The sequence below is a fragment of the Carettochelys insculpta genome, chromosome 24 (assembly GCF_033958435.1).
Source record: "Carettochelys insculpta isolate YL-2023 chromosome 24, ASM3395843v1, whole genome shotgun sequence".
Lineage (NCBI taxonomy): Eukaryota > Metazoa > Chordata > Testudines > Carettochelyidae > Carettochelys > Carettochelys insculpta.
Genome location: NC_134160.1, coordinates 3,425,199 through 3,442,384, shown reverse-complemented (window position 1 = coordinate 3,442,384; position 17,186 = coordinate 3,425,199). Strand labels below are relative to the sequence as shown.

Below are 17,186 nucleotides of genomic sequence, written 5' to 3'. Positions count from 1 at the left end.
AGTCAGGCACCTTATTCGGGAGCAGCTGGTGCTGGCCACAGTCAGAGGCAGGATCCGAGGCCTGGATGGGCCCTGTGCCTCATTCTGACACTCCTACACCTCCATGCAAAGCCAAGAGCTGCTCTGCTGAGACTCACTTTCCAGGCATGTGGTGGAAGGAGTTTCCCGGGAATATTTGGTGACAATGTTGTAGCTTCTGTTTGTGCTGGTTTTGTTTTGTTCTAATTTTTCACAGCTTCCTGTCAGCTCCCTGCCTCCCCCGTTGTGTTGTGATCCTGTGGGCAAGGGGGCTGGCTGTGTTTACCACTCACATTTTGCACAGCTTCACCTCTTTCAGAGGAATAAAGACTCAATATTGTACGGACTAGATGGGCAAGCGGCTTTCCGAATGAACTGGAACATAACTGCAAAATACAGCGTGGCCAATCCCATTTTTCCTAGCCAATGACATGGATCTGGTGTGAGAGAAACACCTCTGCAGAGAGCTTTCAGGGGCATTTTTGGAAGGAGAGCCCAGGGAGAGGGCTAACTCGGCACTTTACACTTTTACATATCCCACTTCCCCCTGCTTAAATGCCATCTCTAACAGAAATAAATTAGAATAAATGATCAACCGTTGCCTCCTAAAGACAGGTGGTAGAGTAATATTAAAAGAAAGGAATAAAAATGCACTTAATGAGCATTGTTAATTAAACCTGGAAATCAAAGAGGTCGGAGATGTGGGAATTCAGAGGGAAAATGAAAATGAAAGGAGCTGTAGCTCCAGGCAGGAAGAGTGGAATTAAATTAAATGTAATGTGGGATTCTGTTTGTTAATGTCTATCACACATCACAGTGTATTACAGTTTAGGCTAAAGTGTTTCTTCTCTGCTCATGCACAAATTACACCCTGCCACGAATGGAAACGTCTGCACAGCAATGGACAGTCTGGTCCTAGCAAAGGCTAGGCTGCTGTTTATCAGTATATTACCATGAGGTCAAAGGAGATCAAGGCCCCTTTGGGCCTTGTGCCAGGAGCTGCAGACATACAGACCTGGAGACAGGCCCTACCTGGAAGCCATGACACAAGGGCAGGAGGGGAAGCTAAGGCACACACTGTGATCATTTCTGAGTGTGCTGCAGAGCGGTGAGGAAGGCTGACATCTCACGGAATGACCTGAGTGAGAGGAGGGAGTGGGGCCCTGTGTGTGACCAGCTCTTGGTCCGCTGGGTCCGGGCGCCGCCTGGGCCCTGGGAGGCAGATGGGAACTTTAAGAGGGTGCTAACAAGCAGACAACTAGCAAACAGCAGGAGGAGGACTTGGTAAAGGAAGTGGCCCCAGGGGTGACCCAGTCCAGTGAGGTCCCCAGGGGAAGGGCCTCGCCCCTCCTCCTAGGTACCCGGCTGGGAGAAAGGAGGTGCTGGGAGCATTTTTAGAATTGAGTTCTCCTCCTGGCTCCGCCCCCACGCCGGGCACACCCCTCCCCCACACCCCAGCACACTCCCCCCACATACCCCAGCGCACGCCCCTCCCCCATGTTTTGTGGGACTTTCCCTGCCCTGCCCCCCGGGTCTCTGCCCCCGCTCCCTCCCGGGCTCCGGCCGGCTCGAGTTCCCCGCAGGCGGAGCAGCCCCCGCGCCCGCCGTGGGGCTGGGAACCAGCCGGCCCCGAGCCCGGCTCCGCGCAGCGCAGGGGCCGGGGGGACGCGCCTGTTCCGGGGGGGGAGCCCCCCGCGGCTCGGGCCGGGCTCTCCGGGCAGCCCGCGGGCTGGGGGGTCCCGGCTCCGCAGCGGGCTCGGGCTGGAAGGACGCGCGGCCCCGCCCCGCCCCGTCCGCCCGCGGGTAACGCCGACCTGCTCTGGCGCTGCCGTCCTCGGGCCGGGGGGGTCCGGGGCCCGGAGCTGGAGGGAGCCGCCGCAGGCCTCGCCCGGCTGGGGGCGCGCAATAGTCTGAGGGGTGTGTGAGTTGTGTTGTGCGGTGCGGGGGTAAGAGTGTTGTGGGTATCTGTTGTGTTGTGGGATGTGAGAGTGTGTATTGTGAGTGTTGTGGGGTGGGTGTGTGGGAGTTGTGTGTGTTGTGCCGTGAGGCGTGGGGGTAAGAGTGTTGTGGGGTGTGTGTGTGTGAGAGTTGTGTTGTGTTGTGGGGGTAAGAGACGAACGCGCGGCGCCGAGGAGGGGAGAGACCCAAGGGTGGTCCAAAGCCCGACGCTCCCCTGGGCCCGGGGCGCCCGGCGCTGGAGGCCCCGACAAGCGGCCGGACCGGAGCGGCTGTGAAGGGCGCAGCAGCCGGGATCCAAGCGCCGCACCCGCGACCACGCTGCCCCTCGGCGGGGCACTTCCCTTCCCCGGCGGCGCTCGCCGCGGGCCTCCCCGCGGGTCTCGAACGCAACGGGCCGGCGAGCTGCGCAACTCTGCGCCCGGCGAGCCCGGTCCCCGCCTGCCCAGCGTCCTGCTGCAGCCGGGAGAGCAGCACGCCCGGCGTTTGCGCGGGGAGCTCGTGCTGCTAACGGGCCCCCAGCGGGGCCTGTGGGGCGGGCGCACGCGTGTTGGGCGAACTCGATCCGCTTTCTCTGAACACTAAACCGAGAGCGAGCCAGGCCCCGCGCCCTGTGCCATTTCCCTGCACCCCGGGGTGCCTTTCGCGGTGCTTACGCGCCCATGTGTGAGGAGGCCATTGCGAGAGGCACAGGCACGGCAAGCTAGATTTGTGCGCGCAATAGGAGTGTGCGCGTCGCTGCATTAGGCGCGCAATTGTCCACGGGTGTGTAATTCTAAAGACAGAAGCGCGGTTCTCTCTCTCTCTCTCGTGTGTCCGTGTGCAGTAAATGAGATGTGTCGCTATATGCCAGTCGGAACAGTTATAGACGTCGGAACAGTTATGAAAGTGTGTATTGCTATAGAGATGTTTGTGTGTATCTGTGCTGGCACGTGAATGTGCAGATCCGTACGTGTGTGCACAGATCCGTTTGCAGGGATCCGTTTGTGTGTTCACATACTTGTGTGGTTTGTACAGATCTGATTGTGTGTTTCTGTGAATATGTGTGTGCAGATCCGTTTGTGTTTGTGCAGATTCGTTTGCACAGACCCGTTTGTGTTTGTGTACGCATGCTTTTGTGTGTTTTACTGACACGTCTGTGTGCGTGCAGATCCGTTTTTGCTTTTTTGTACAGACCTATTTGTGTGCAGATCCGTGTGTGTGGTTTTGTACAAATAAGTGTGTGGGTCTGTATGCAGAGTGTGTGTGGTTTTGTACGGATTCGCTTGTGTGTGAAGATCCGTGTGGTTTTGTACTGATATTTGTTGGTGTTTGTACAGATGCGCTAGTGTGCTTGTGGGTGTGAAGATCCGTGTGCATTTAGTACTGATTAGTGTGTGTGGTTTTGCACAGCTATACCTGTGTGTTTAATGTAGGCGTGTGCAGCCCGTGTGCGGGCTCTGCGCAGATACGCGTATGTGATTGTGCGTGAAGTTCCGTTTGTTTTGCACGCGTTTGTGTGCAGATCCGGGTGTGTGCTTTGCACAGATACGAGTGTGTTGGGCACAGCCCCTGTGAGCGTCTGCTGTGGCGCCCAGCCGAGAAGTGTCCACACTTTGCTGACGGACTTCCGAGCGCCAGGAGTGTGGGGGGACGTGTTGTCACACAACGATTGTGTTGTTTCTAATTCACACGGATACCCCCCCCCCTTTTCCCAGCCCGCGCTGGGCTCCGGCCGGCGCTGGACCCCTCGGGCTCTGCACCACAGACACCTGCGGGGCTGCCTGGGACCAGGTGCGCTCCGGTGCATCCTCCCCTGGGCAGGCTCTCCACGCTCCCAGCCGCCTGAGCCCAGAGCACGTCCCCGGCACCCAGCAGCCAGGCCCCGTGCGGATGCGAGGGACCGGGGCACTCGCTCCAGCTGGGACCGGTGCAGCCGGGCCAGGCCACGAGCGGAGGCCGGAGCGGGGCAGGGGATTGAACCGCGTTCCCGGCAGGTCTCAGAGGCGGCCGGCGGCCCGGGAGACGGTTAGGCGGGCCCGCGAGAGCCACTGGGGCGCCGCAGACGCGCAAAGCCGAGCGCAGCAGGAGGAGGCCGCGCATGGGGGGCGCCAGCTGCGCTGCTTGAGCGGAGCCATTTCCAGAGCTGCGGGCGCGGGGGGCGGGCGGGTTCAGTGCCGAGGCGGCTGCCGGGGGTTTGGCTTTTCTCCCACCTGGCTCAGGCCGAGCCAATCAAACCGCAGCGCAACACCGACGGGTCCCCGAAACCGCGATCCACCCCCGCCCGCCAGCCCGCGGGACAGCGCGGACACCAGTGGGCTGCGGGAAACCCCAGCAGTCGCAAAGGCCCTTTGCAGCCGCGAGGCTCGGGGCCCAGCCCAGCCCAGCGGGCGGGCGCTTCTCGTTGGGGGCTCCGGGCTCCCCGCCACAGCGGCCAGGAGGGAGGAAAAGGTGCAGCGCGCCCCGCGCAAAAGGCGCGCAAGGCCAGCGGGAGCCGCCCAGAGGTTCCCGTCCCCCTGCGCGCCCCTCGCCGCCCGAAGACAGAGGCGAAGCGGGGACTCAGACACCGGGAAGAGCAAACCGTGTGTCTGCCCCGGGCGGACCGAGCCTTTCTCCCGGCTCCCTCTGCGGGCCCCCCCGCGTCCAGCGGCCGCTCAGCGCGGACCGACCAATACAAAGAGCCGCTCCCCGGCTGCTCCCCAGAGCCCCGCTCCCGCCAGGAGCCACGACCGGCTCCCCGTCCCTTCCGCAGAGTCCGGCTCTGTCTCTTTAACGCGCGCTCCCGGCGCTTCCTGCGCGCTCCCGGCTCTATAACTGGCGCGCATGGAGTTGCGTGGGGAGCAGAGGGAGCCGGAGTGGGCGCGGGGAGCACTTTGAACCCGAGCGCGGAGGGAACAAAGCGGGAGCCTCCATGGAGCCGCGGGGCTGCGCCCGATTTTAAGGGATTTGCCAGCGCCTCTGCCCAGATGTTAGTGCACACGTACCCGGCCATGGTAAGTGCGCGGGGTCCGGCCACGTCCCCACCGAGCGCCCTCGGGGATGCGCGCGGGGTGGGCGCAGCGCGCTGCCAGGCCCCGCGGGGGCTGCGCCCGGGGGAGCCGGGCCCCCAGCGCCGCCTGACCGGCTCTTTCTTCCCCGCCCGCCTCCGCAGGACCGTCCCGACGGGCTGAACGGGACCTCGGGCGGCAGCCGCCTCGCGCAGCTCTCCTCACTCAACCAGGCGCCCTACGGCTCGGCCCCGCCGCTGTGCCACACGCCGGCCTCGGACTTCCAGCCGCCCTACTTCCCGCCGCCCTACCCGCAGCCCCCCATGGCCTACTCGCAGAGCCAGGAGCCCGGCGGCTACGCGCACCTGACGGACCCCTACGGCGCCATCAACCCGCTGCACCAGCACCAGCAGGCCGGCTGGCACTCGCAGCGCGCCCGCCAGGAGGAGGCCGGGTTGCTCTCGCAGACTCACCGCGCTCTGGGGCTGGATCCCCGCCGGGACTACCCGGCCGTCCCCCGCCTGCTGCATGGGCTGGCCGAGGGGAGCCACGGGCTCGCGGACGGGCCGCTGGGCCTCCACGGCCTCGGACATCCCAGCCTCGAGGACATCCAGGTACCTGGCGCGGCCGGCAGAGCTGGGGGGAGGCCCGGCGGGGGCCGCCGGGGTCGCTCGGTGTCCGGGCTCCCGGCTCCCCTTTGCCTGCCCGCGGGAGGGGCTTCGCTCCAGGCTGAGCCCAGCTCCGGGCCGCCCGGCGGCTGTTGAGCGAGCGGAGCCCGCCAGAGCCGCTCGGCCGGGCCCCCGGAGGCCTGGAGCTCCGGGATCGGGCCGGGGCGAGGGGCCGGGCGGCCGCTGGCGGGGCAGCCCCGGGTTCCCTTCAGTTGTCCGCGCGGCTCTTTGCTGGGGCTTCGCTTCGCTTCGCTTCCAGTGAAAGCGGGGCCTGGGCTTTCCCGGCTTCGGGCGCCGTGCGCACGTGCGGCTCCCCCGGGCTTTCTCTTCAGTCCCGAACCCCCTTCCCCGGCCGGGGCCGATCTCCGCAGGGACCCGCGCAGGGGCCGGGCCAGCGGGAGCGAAGGACGAGCCCGTTACCTCCCGGCCGGGCCCTTCCTAGCGAGCGGGGCGCGGAACTCGGGTGACTCGAAGCAGCCGGGGCGGTTCGGGGCCGGGCCTGCGCCGCCGGCTCGGGAGCTGCCCGGGCGCGGAACTCAGCCAAACCCACCGGCCGCCCCGGCCCGGGCTCTCCGCGTATCCCGGGCCCGGCCCGCTCTGCGCTCCCCGCCAGGGAGTTAGCTCCGTACCGGGCCAGCCCGAGAGCCCCGCGGCGAGCTCTGCACGCTGCCGAGCCGCGCCAGGCGGAGCTCCCGGCCCAGCCCGCAGCTTGGGCTCCCCCGGAGCTGTGGTCGCGGCGCCCCCGGACAGCGGCTCTGCCCCGCGCCCCTAACGCTTCTGCTTGGCGCTTGCAGGCCGTGGACGAGGCGGGGCTGAATCTGCTGGACCAGTCGGTGATCAAGAAAGGTAAGAAGCTCTCCGGCCGGCCAGGGCGCGGGGCCGCTTCCCCGCTCCGGCCCCCCACTTCCAAGCGACCCCGGAGCGCCCGGGCCTGACCGCTCTCCGGCCCGCCCCGCGTTCAAAGGCCGCCGCGGGGTACCTACCGCCTGGCGAAGCGCGGGCCAGGGGCAGGAGCGAGCCGGGGGACTGGGTAACCGGACTCTGCCCCACACCCGCCGGCCCGGTCTCCAGCCCCAGGGCCGGGCGGCGGTTCCCCGGGCTCGGGCCCGCCAGCGGAGCGGAGGGCGGCGGGTTAAGCCGTGTGCTCCCCTCCCGGCGGGGAACCCGCTAAGGCCGGGCCGGGCCGGGCCGGGGCCGCCTCTGACCCCGCGGCTCCGTGTAACCCTCCTGGGCGCTCAGACGCGAAGGTCCGGTCCTGACCGCGGGCCGGATCCCAGCGCCTGCCGGGGTTGCTCCGGGCGGGGGTTCGGACCCGGGGTTAGTTACTGTCCGCCGCCGAGAGCCCGGCCCGGCTTGGAAGGCAGCGGCGCGCCCAGGTGCTTTAGCGGGGCAGGGCCGGAACTCGGGGCGCCCCGAGCGCGCGTCCTGCAGGGCCGGACTCGCCGGGCGGGGGCACAAGTCCAGAGAACGGCCCCGCTCTTACCCCCAGGACTGGCGGGCCGCAGCGCGGCGGAGACCGGCGAGCCGAGCCCCGGCGCAGGGCCAGAGCATTCACCGGCTGGAGCCGGGGCCGGCGGGGGGGAGCCCAGCCCCGGGGGGGTCTCGCTTCCCCTTCCCCCCTTCTTCGGTCACCGCGGCTAATCCCCCCCCGCAGGGCGAGGGGTCCCGGGCGGGGCGGTCTGGCCCTAGCCCAGCGCACGCTGCAGATCACTGGCCTGGAGGAGTCAGGCCCAGAGCGGGGCCCCCCGGGCAGGCGGCGGCCCGAGGAAAGGGGCCTGTTCGGAGCGGCAGGTGGAGCAGCCAAGCGGCCAAGGCCCCGGGCTGCTGGGCAGAGTCCGGCCCACGCGCAGGACCGCCCCCCCCCGACAATTACAGGAGTCAATAACACCCCCCCCCAACAGGCCTCCGAGGTGCTGCGAGCCGATCCCGCGCGAGTTTGCGCCCCCCGCCCCCGCTTTGCATTGCCGGGGCGCGGGGGTGAAGCTGCGCCCAGCTCTGGGAACTCGCCCGTTCCTTGCACAGGCTCCAGAGGGGTCCCAGAGGGACCTAACAGCTCCGCTGGGCGTTTTCTGGTCACCCGGCGCAAACCCAGGCCTAAGCGCTTTTGAAAATAGAGACCAGCGTCTCCATCCCGCACCCCCCCAAAAGAAACAAGCTCCCCCCGTGTCACCGCACAGCAATGAGCAGCAAAACGACACGAGGAACGGCCGGGGCTGGCTTAACCGGCGCCTCGAAAATATGCCCGGTATTTTCAAATGTTCAGGGCGCGCCGCGCAGTGGATTTCAAGATCCTCGCCTCTGGGTCACAGTCTGCGTAGCCACACTCCCTGCCCGGCCCCACTCAGATCAGATCGAAGCAGGGAGGAAAGCGGCAGGAATTCCTGGGAAGCCATTTGTGTAAACAACAAACGAAGCGCAGCGACAGTTAATTCCCGCGCCCTATTTTGGAACGAGCCGCCTTCTCCCCGTGCAAACCAACAGGCAGGGAGCCCGGGGCCTGCCCCCGCCCGCTTGGGGTTCAGCGGGGCTCTGCGCACCGGAGGGCCCCGGCCGCCAGCGCCTGGTTGCAAGCGATTTGGTCGCGATCTACTCGAGTTCTGCCCCCGCCGCCTGGGGCAGCCCCGGGAGAGGTCGCGGCACGTCGGGCGTTGCGGGAGGGGAGCGGACGGCGCCGGCGGAGGGGGGATTGCTGCGGACGAGCCCGGCGAAGCGCTGTTGTCGCGGCGGGGAGCCGGGCCGCAGCCGGCAAGACCCACAACTGTGTTTCTCCGTTCCTGGGCCGAGCCCGGGCGGCGGGGGATTACCGGGCCTGGGCCGAGCGCCTTTGGCAGCCCGCAAGGGGCCGCAGCGCTGCCCGGGCTGGGGAGGTGGCGCTCGGCCGGGCCCCCAGGAGCACCAGCTCCTCTCTGGGTCGCGCCGGTACCCGCCGCTGCTCCCCCCAGCTGCTGGGCCGCCCTGGGGCGCTGGGAAGAGACGAGGGGGCAGCCGGGCCCAGGGCGGGGCAGGGGGACTTCGCGTCCCCCGTCCCCGGGGAGTCCCCGCGACCAGGGCGAAGCCCGAGTGCGCCCGCCCGAGCGAGGGGGACCCTCTCCCCGGCCAAGGGGCGGCAGCGGCAGCGGGGACTCTCCGGCCCTGTGCCCGGCGCTGCGCAGGGCCCGGGGCGAGCTGGGCTTTTCTTGCCCGGCCCGAAGCTAAGGGGCGCCGCGGCTCGACGCAGGGGGCCGGGCCGGACCGGACCGGGGTGAGTGGATCCCCCCGGCGCAGCTGCCAGACGGGTCTCTCCGCCGGCTCTGCAGGTTCGGGTCCGACCCTGCTTCCCCCCGCCCGGCCCGGCCCGCTGCGGCTCCTTCCTTGCCCCCGGCCCGCCGCTGCCCCGCTCGCCGCCCGGGGTCGGTTCTCCGCGGGGAAGGCCGAGGCGGAGCCGCCTGCCCTGCCGAGCCTCTGGGCTGCGGAACGAGCCCCGGTCCTTCCCCGCTGCCGCCTACCCGGAGCGCCTGCAGGTCGGCCGCGGGGAGCCCGAACCTCACCCGGCCGCCGCCGCCGCCAGCAGCCCGAGAACCCGGGCGAACCCCGCTCCTGGCCGCAGGGAGCCGGACCTGCAGCGCCGCGCAGCTGTAACCCGCCCGGCCCCGGCCCCGGCCCCGGCCCCGGCTCCGCTCGCTAAAATACGTCTCATAAAAACTGCGCGGCGGCTCGCGGGAGAGCCAGGGCTGCCCCGCGCTTCCCTGCGCCCTTGGAGCAGCTTTGCAAACCGCGCCCTCCTCCAGGGCTTCATGCCCAGGGCGGAAACGGGCAGGTGCAGGTGTCTGCAGTTCCCGTCCCATGGAGGCAATGCCCGAGAGGGCACCGGCGTGCCCTGGTACCCCGGCCTCCCGCAAAGGCCCTGCGAGTTTTGCTCCCGTGCAGGCTGCAGCGGTGGGGCCTGACTCACCAGCGCCCTCCGCTTCGTGCAACCGTTTGCACCAGTGCAAACTAGGCACGAACCCGTCCCGCACGGGAGCGGCGGTGCCGGACGCTGAGGATGCCCGGCTGGGAATGACCCCAGGCGCAGGGCAGCCGAGAAATCCTACTGCTCAGGCGGCTTCTCAGGCGGCAGCCCGTGGGGCACAGGGGGGAACCTTCGACCCACGTTCTGCTCAGGGGATGGCGCCGGGTGCCGCCAGAGCAGCTCGCTGAGAGCAGCAGAGAGGAGGCTGCTTTGGCGGGGTCTGCTCCGGCCGCCTGTACGCAGGCAAAGGGCCAGCCAGGGCCAGCCAGGGCGCTCTTGGGTTGGGTGTCCCGCTCTCGGCGCGCGCCGGGGCTCCCGGCAGGGCAATCGGCATTGCGAGAAAAAGCCCCTGCACCGCGAGGGCCTTTCCGTGAAGCGCTCGCAACCAGCAGCATCCGAGCAAGGGCAGCGCCGCCGCGTGCGAGCTCCTTAGCACAGGCGCCGCCGGGCGCTCGCGCTCCTCGCACACCCGTGCCGCGGCCGTTCGCTCTCCCGCCTGTGCCGACAGCGGCGGAGGGAAGAGCTCGAAGAGGCGCTTCACTCGGGCTGCAAACGGGGCTGGAACTCCGCCGGCTGAAGGGCTCCAATCCACAGCAACACCCCTCGTCCGGCGTGAGCTTCGCTGGCGCGGTGGCCGCTGCTCACGGGTGCGGCCCAGGTTCCTGCAGGGCCCATAACAATATTGTTTGCAGACACCGGGCCTGGCTCGCAGTGTTCTGTGCGGTTACTTAGCCCGAAACGTCTTCCCAGAGCCCCGGCACCGGGCAGTGGCAGTAATGCTGCTGGACAATATTGACCTCCCCGGTGCAGCAACTTCTCTCCTTCAAGGGCAGTCAGGTGCCCAGGGTGCTGGACGAGAGAGGTTCAGCCTGCAGTGTGTGAAGGGATGGGTGGTTTCCCTTGTCAAAATCCATGATTACCCGGAAAGCCTCCCGAACTGGAACGATCGTTCCGGGTACGAAGCCAGGCTTGCGGCCTGGACATTTTGCTATGTCTCAAAAAAAACCAGAAGCAAAACCCGGAAAGCAGAGGCAAGTACTTACAAGTCTTCTGCGATCTCAGCCCCTGCAGACAATTTCCTTCCTGATTTCTCATAAGAAAAGTTTGGAGAGTTATCTGTCTGTCTGTCTGTCTGTCTAAAAAAAGGTTACCCTGTACAGTATTTTTCAAGCCTTTGCCCACAATTTCCAGTTTTCTCTGTATGTACAGACAGGAACTTGTTATGCCTGAGAGGCTTGGGGAGTTAATAAATGAGACTGCCGGGTGTGCAAACGAAACCGATTATCTCTGTGGACATATTCCAAAACTTTTTTGCTGTTTCAGCAACACCGTAATCCAAATGGTTCTGTTCTGATGAAAGGAGGCAGTTAGGGAAACTTTTACGTGGGCAGTGGCTGAAAATGTGCACCTGAAAAAAGATCTACTTAGTGAAAACAAAAACTAAACTAGTCCCCCGCTCTCCTCCCTGTCCCTAATGCAATAGGGATCTTCCCCTCTGCCCACAAACCAGAGTTTTCTATGGAGAAAATGACAATCACCCTTCTAAGCCCGGGACCCAATCCTGCCTTCTTGAAGAGAACACAGGGCTGTCAGAGTCAGAGCTCCGGGATCGGGCCCATGGAACATTTTCATAGCACAGAAAGCTCTCCCTCCTTTGTAAGGTAGTGAGGGTGAAATTCCCTCTGGCGTAGATGGCCAGTAAGAGGCCTGTGAGCTGTCAGTGTTGCCAGCGTGCCCTGCTCCGGAGCGGGGGTTACGGTGTGGGCCAGACTTTGAAACCCCTTACTACAGAGCACAGTGCTTTACCATGAGTAGTCAATGGAGGTTCTGACGGGGGTACAGGTTATGCTCTTTAGTTAATGCCTGCAGGATCAGGCCCTATACTTTTAAAAAGAAATGTGGGCCTGATCCTTCTCTGACCAAGCTTCTATCAGGGGAAGCCAATGAGACTCTTTAAGTAGTCCAGAGTTTATATCTACAGCAATAGTTAGTGGTATGTTAATCCTCAAATAACTGGCCATTCCGCTCTGCCTGTCTGAAGGGAAGGTATGGTTTTTGCATTGTAGCCAGGAGTTGCTAGTCAATAGTAAATAAACAGTGGAGCCTTTAATTGGAAGTCGGCAGAATTAATTACCTTGCAGCCCTGTTTGCTCTGTTGTGATATTGCATCATTCTTCCTTCACTCACCTCTGCTTACTTCAAGGTCAAAGCTGGAAGCCTTTGCGCCCATTGGTAAAGCTCCCAGTAAAGTTTGAAGTAAGCAGTAAGCAAGAATTGAAAAAGAACCTCCAGAGTAGGGTTGCTGTTTTCATTCACTAGACACCTGGACACAGATTATTGCATTTTCTCTAGGGGGATCCATCCTTCCCTGCTCTGGCATCATTAAAAGAATGAATTATAATTAAAAACAAACTGCATAGACAAATTCTAAGTCACTTACAGTCAGGTAGTAGAAGTTATGAGGTGAACAGATTTAAAGTGGGGATTTCTGAGTACATTTCTCTCAACTGGATGTTCTGGGTAAAGGTAAAGAACGCCCAGGTTTGCAACCAATTGCACTTTAATCTTAATGCATCAGGCAAGTTTAATTTGTAACTTCCACACACTGCATCTCCCTGACACAAATCTAAAATAAATTTTCACAGGTGAAAAGGCAATAACCCTCCTATGTAATTAGGCTATATTTGTCGATAGAAGTTTTTGGTGGAAGATATTTTCCAACAAAACTTCTGTCAACAGATCATAGCCAGACCACCAAGTGGATCACAAGAGTGCTCTGCTCTGTAGACCGAGAGTGCCTGGACTGCCTGGCTGCTCTCTCGACAAAAAGGCCAACCAAAAGAACAGCAGACAGGGCTGTCCGATATCCCGGAAAGCCCGTCTATCGACAGAGCCCCCCCCCACCCCGCTGGAACATCCAGACTCGCTTTGTTGACAAATGGTGGTCATCAGAGGCATTCTGCCTTGTAGGGAGTGGGATAAGACTGTCAAAAAAAATGTGCAGAGTTCTCTCAATTTACGGTGAACAGAACGTCCTGGGAATATGGACACTGTGAGCTTTGTCGACAAAACCCTCTGGTGTAGACATAGCTTAAGTGCCCAGACCTGGCTAACTCATTTGGTCAACAAAAAACCCACCAGCCACTCTGTAATCTCTGTACTGATCATTTTTATCAGAAAGTATCTCAAATCCTGGCCTATGAAATAATTTTTCTGAAGCAGACTCCAGAAAACTTGAGCCAAAAAGTAGCAGGAAAATATTCCGAGACCACTATAACGTTCCCAACAAAGACCTCTGACGCTTTTAACCAGTAGCTCTGCCGTAGAGTCTATCACCTTGGGCATCCCTAGGGTACATTACGCCTCCTCTCTTTAGTACAGTGACTGTAATTATAGATCTAGCTGGAGCAGATCCATATTCCCTTTGCACAAATTGATACTAACATTGAGTGACTGAGATTTAATGCAATCTGTTTGGCAATGGAAGTAAAACAGCTCCATAGTGGCAGCAAAGGGCAGTTATTCAATATTGCAGACATCTTGTTCAGATATTTGCAACAGCAGAAACAGTCATAAACAAGGTGATTTTATTTAGTTGGAAGCTTTATTGCCAAAATATTGGGGTTTTTTTGTTTTTTTTTTAACGTCTGTAGTTTTGGTAGCTAGTGTCATCCTACACCATTTTTGTGTGGCTTTAGGCGATGAAGTAAGTGGTTGGATATGTTGTGTTTTCTCTGATTCACAGAACTAAACATGTCTCCTTCTGCCTAAGTGCCTTTCATTGAAGAATAGGGAAAATCACAAAAAAAGAACCAAATGTAAAGTCTCAGGGGTGGAAGGAATTGAAAATAAGCAAAAGTCCCAATAGTTCTGTACCTTGTGTATCATTGACCTTAGTGCAAGTCGGTATAAAACACTGTTGTTTGATTCGGTGGACTTTTAACCCAGTTGCACATACTTTGCACAGATTTAATGGATTGCACTGAGTGGAAGGGAAGGGGAGATCAGTCCAGAGTATGCGACTTGCTCTGTAACATTCTGCATCTTAAAGGAAACTCAAAATGACAGCTGCCAAGCAGCAGACAGGGAGGGTCCTTTACATTTAAAGGTGCGGTATGCATAAAACAAAACAATGCTCTTTCTTTCTGACATAGATCTCGCTGCACCACAGTGTGCAGCACAGACAGGGTTAGAGAATTTAGAACCAGATTTTGTTTCTATACGGCTCTTTCAGCAGGCAGCAAGATCTGTGCCTACAAGAACATGCAAGTGTTTGTGGGGATATTATTGCAGGATAAACAATTTATTCAGAGGAGCCTCTTTGTTTTTCACAGATCATCTGTGAGCAATATACAATGCTCTCAGATTCATTCTTGATTGGGAATTGTCCCCTGGGTGATTTCTATGGATAATTCTGGGTCTGTAGGTTGTTTGAGAGCACTTTGTTGTCGTGCCTGGTCAGAAGTCATGACGTAGATTAGTTTTGATGGGTCATGTAGGATCATATAGGATTGTTTCTGTTCGTGGACTGAGTAAGCATAACTTTTAGCCAGATTTTGGGTGCCACACTGCATTTAAAATTCACTTGCCACAAATATTCTCATAATTGGCTTAAATTCACTGTTTCCACGTTTGTCCCAGTAAACACTGGATTTGCTAGAATCTTTGCGGGATGGAGCACAAACATAGGCTAACAAAATGTGTGTGCACATCCCAACAGAACTGTGAGGGATTTGCTAAACCCTAACGTAGGTGCTGGTGTAGACCACCTTCAGTGGCGTTTAGCTCAGGCACAGGGCCGGCTATGCTGCAAATGAAGGTGTCACTGCAGCATGGGCAAGCGTACCCACTCTAGCATTAATCTAGTAAGGCTATGGCAGCGCAGACCCAAGCATGGGGCAGCAACCTGAGTACATACCCACAGTCCCCAGCAGTTTGTATTGTGGTGGCTAATCTTTGCCAAAGCCACATCAACCACTGTTCCCTGCGCCAGCTAGATTTCCGTATGGCATCCCATGCAGCAGTCACACCTTCATTTCCCCGAGTTCACACAGGAAGCCTGTGACAGGAATTAAACCTGTGTTTTCTGAGTGGCAGGTGAGTGACCAAACCACTGAGCCAGACTTCCTACCTGTCATCACCATCGTAAGTGATGAGGAGATTTTTAGTTTCAGAACAAAATATATAAACTTGTATATTGCTAAAGCAGGGTGCTATAAATACTGTGACTGGTACACAAACTCCACCTCCTGCCACCAGTGTTGCCTCTAATTTTTTCCATCCATGAGTAGAATAAATTTTGTTATGTGCACTGAGGGATGTGTGGATGTGCACCACCAGTAGAAACACATGGTGCCCACTGTGGGCAGCTAAGGGCGCTCTGTTTATCAGCTGGGTGGTACCTGAATCTCTCCTGGGCAGCTGCACAAACACTCAGCTTACAGGGAGCACTGCCTGCCACACACACCTGTTATTGTTGGAAAGGGCTTTAGGAATGCCTCTTTTCCAGACCCATTTTTCAGATTGACTGAGAAGGGGAATAGGTTTTTCTGAATACTGGACTTTAACCAGACCAGTTAAACCACCCTCTGAGCTCACAATGAAAGTTGAGTTTAGGGGTTGGCTGTCCTGGCAGATTGAGCTAGATGGCATTTTCTGCTCTTTCACCTGCTGTCATGTCTTGGAGGTGTGAGACAGCTGCTCACACTCTGACATTAAAAAGCCTCTTCAGACAAGCAGCCTCAACACATTTCCAAAAACAGTCAGTGGGAGCTGAAAGCAGGCTAGTTTAACCAGGCTTCACTTTGCTGGCTTTTAGAAGGTGGAGGGAAGTTTTCTTCTGTATGTGAAATGGAGTAGGGTGCCACAGAGGTTTCCATTTCCATTTGATCTCAGAAGGCAGTTTATTTGGCTGGCACATTCGTGGCCCTTCTGGAATGTTTGAAACTATCTGATGGAGCCTTTTTGTTCAAAAGAAACCAAAAATCTCTTCGATACCTTGGTGCTTTAAGATACGTGTTCCTTATGAGAGCAGCGGGGGGCATGTCTGCCTGAAAAGCTCCCGTGTGGTCATGATGGTATGGTACTGGGTGTGTCCGTGCAACAGTGAGGAGGGTCAGATGAGTACCTAGAGAGAGTGCTATGGATTACACGTCTACAACGCAGTCCTATAAATACATCGGTCGGCTCCACTGTGGTGCTCCATAATTCTTACATACCAGCAAAATAAAACAATGCACCAGATTTAAATAGCTATTTGCATCTCTTGCATTTCTGGACTGAAGGCCCAGTCCTGCTTGGCCACTTCCTTCAGAGCAACCTTCCTTTGATCTCAGAGTCAGCAGGCTCAGGCACTTGCTGTTTGTATTCATGCCCTTGATGTGCTTGGTTTATCAGCTGAGGATGCTTGGCTGTTGGCAGTGGTAGTGTCACAGCTCCAGTCAGGATCAGGGCCCACTACACCAGGTGTTGTGCTGACACAAACGAGTTCCTATGTCAAAGAGCTTAAGGCAATGGTGGGCAACTTGCGTGCGTCCCATCGGCGTTCTATGCGTGGCCCACGCACAGGGTTGCCAGATTCTGCTGCTTTTTGTCTGTGTAATTTTCTTTTCTGCCAGTGTTACTACAGTGACACACACATAAGGCCAGGGCATGTAAAGTGAGGGGTGTGCTCACTGCACACGGTATTGATTGTGAGAACTGTGTGTGCCCTCTGCAGCCAGTCAAAGCACTGCTACAGTTCAACGGGCACACCCTGCAAATTCTAGGTACGCCAGCACACTTAGCAGCCTGGGAAACAATTTTGGTCACAACAGTCTTGTGGCCCACTGTGAGAAAGGAGGGCCACTCATGTAGCGCACTCACTAGCCTAGGTCATCCCTCATTGGCTTAGAGTTTAAATTAACACAAAAGGGATCAAGCGGTGTAACAAATAATGACTGGAATGAAGGCAGGAGAGTGACAAACAGGCAGTTACACAGACTAGTCCTGTGCGCAGTTTTCTAGATAAAAAAATTCCTACAGAAAAATTAAGAGCCCTGAGTCGCACATAGAATTTTCAGTGAGAACTGCATGTGTAAGACAGTGGTGGAATGGGGCTCTGAGTAGCGTTTTATGCCGGTGCCAGGTCGTGGTTTTATTTTTGTGAATTTCAGTATGTGTAAGAATCGAGCTTTAGTAAATGCAACTATGAAGGCTGATACAGGAGGGGGGAATCTTAATGATTTAAGTATATTCCTAGGACATTAGTGCAACTTCATATCTTGCAATGAGAAAGGGAAGACGTGGTATTGTTCTGTAAACCACAAGGCCACGAATACCTGCAATCATATGTCTGTGCCCACTTGTTAGGAGAGGTGCTGTTTCCCTTTCACTGTACAAACACACACACACACACACACACACACACACACAAAACGATTAAAAGAAGGTATTTGCTCTGACCCATGCTTGCATAGACATCTCTTCATTAAAATGATTTTTTAATGTTGCAGTGGGATACAACAAAGTGTGTGTTAATGTGAGATAGCACACGGTGGGCACAGTAGAAAGCCTTGGTTTTTGTCTCAGCCTTCAGAACGCCTCCGAGGC

General features: G+C 58.8%; 1 protein-coding gene across 2 annotated transcripts in view; it reads left to right on the top strand.

Annotated features, from left to right (window-relative positions):
• Positions 1–4,794: 4,794 nt before the first annotated feature.
• Positions 4,795–17,186, top strand: part of TFAP2E (transcription factor AP-2 epsilon) — a 45,372-nt gene continuing 32,980 nt past the window's right edge. For both annotated transcript variants that reach the window (XM_074976161.1, XM_074976159.1), the window contains exons 1-3: positions 4,795–4,946; positions 5,105–5,554; positions 6,403–6,454. In XM_074976161.1, the coding sequence (XP_074832262.1) occupies positions 4,920–4,946; positions 5,105–5,554; positions 6,403–6,454 (529 nt within the window). In that variant the 5' untranslated portion in view covers positions 4,795–4,919. The remainder of the gene's footprint in view (positions 4,947–5,104; positions 5,555–6,402; positions 6,455–17,186) is intronic.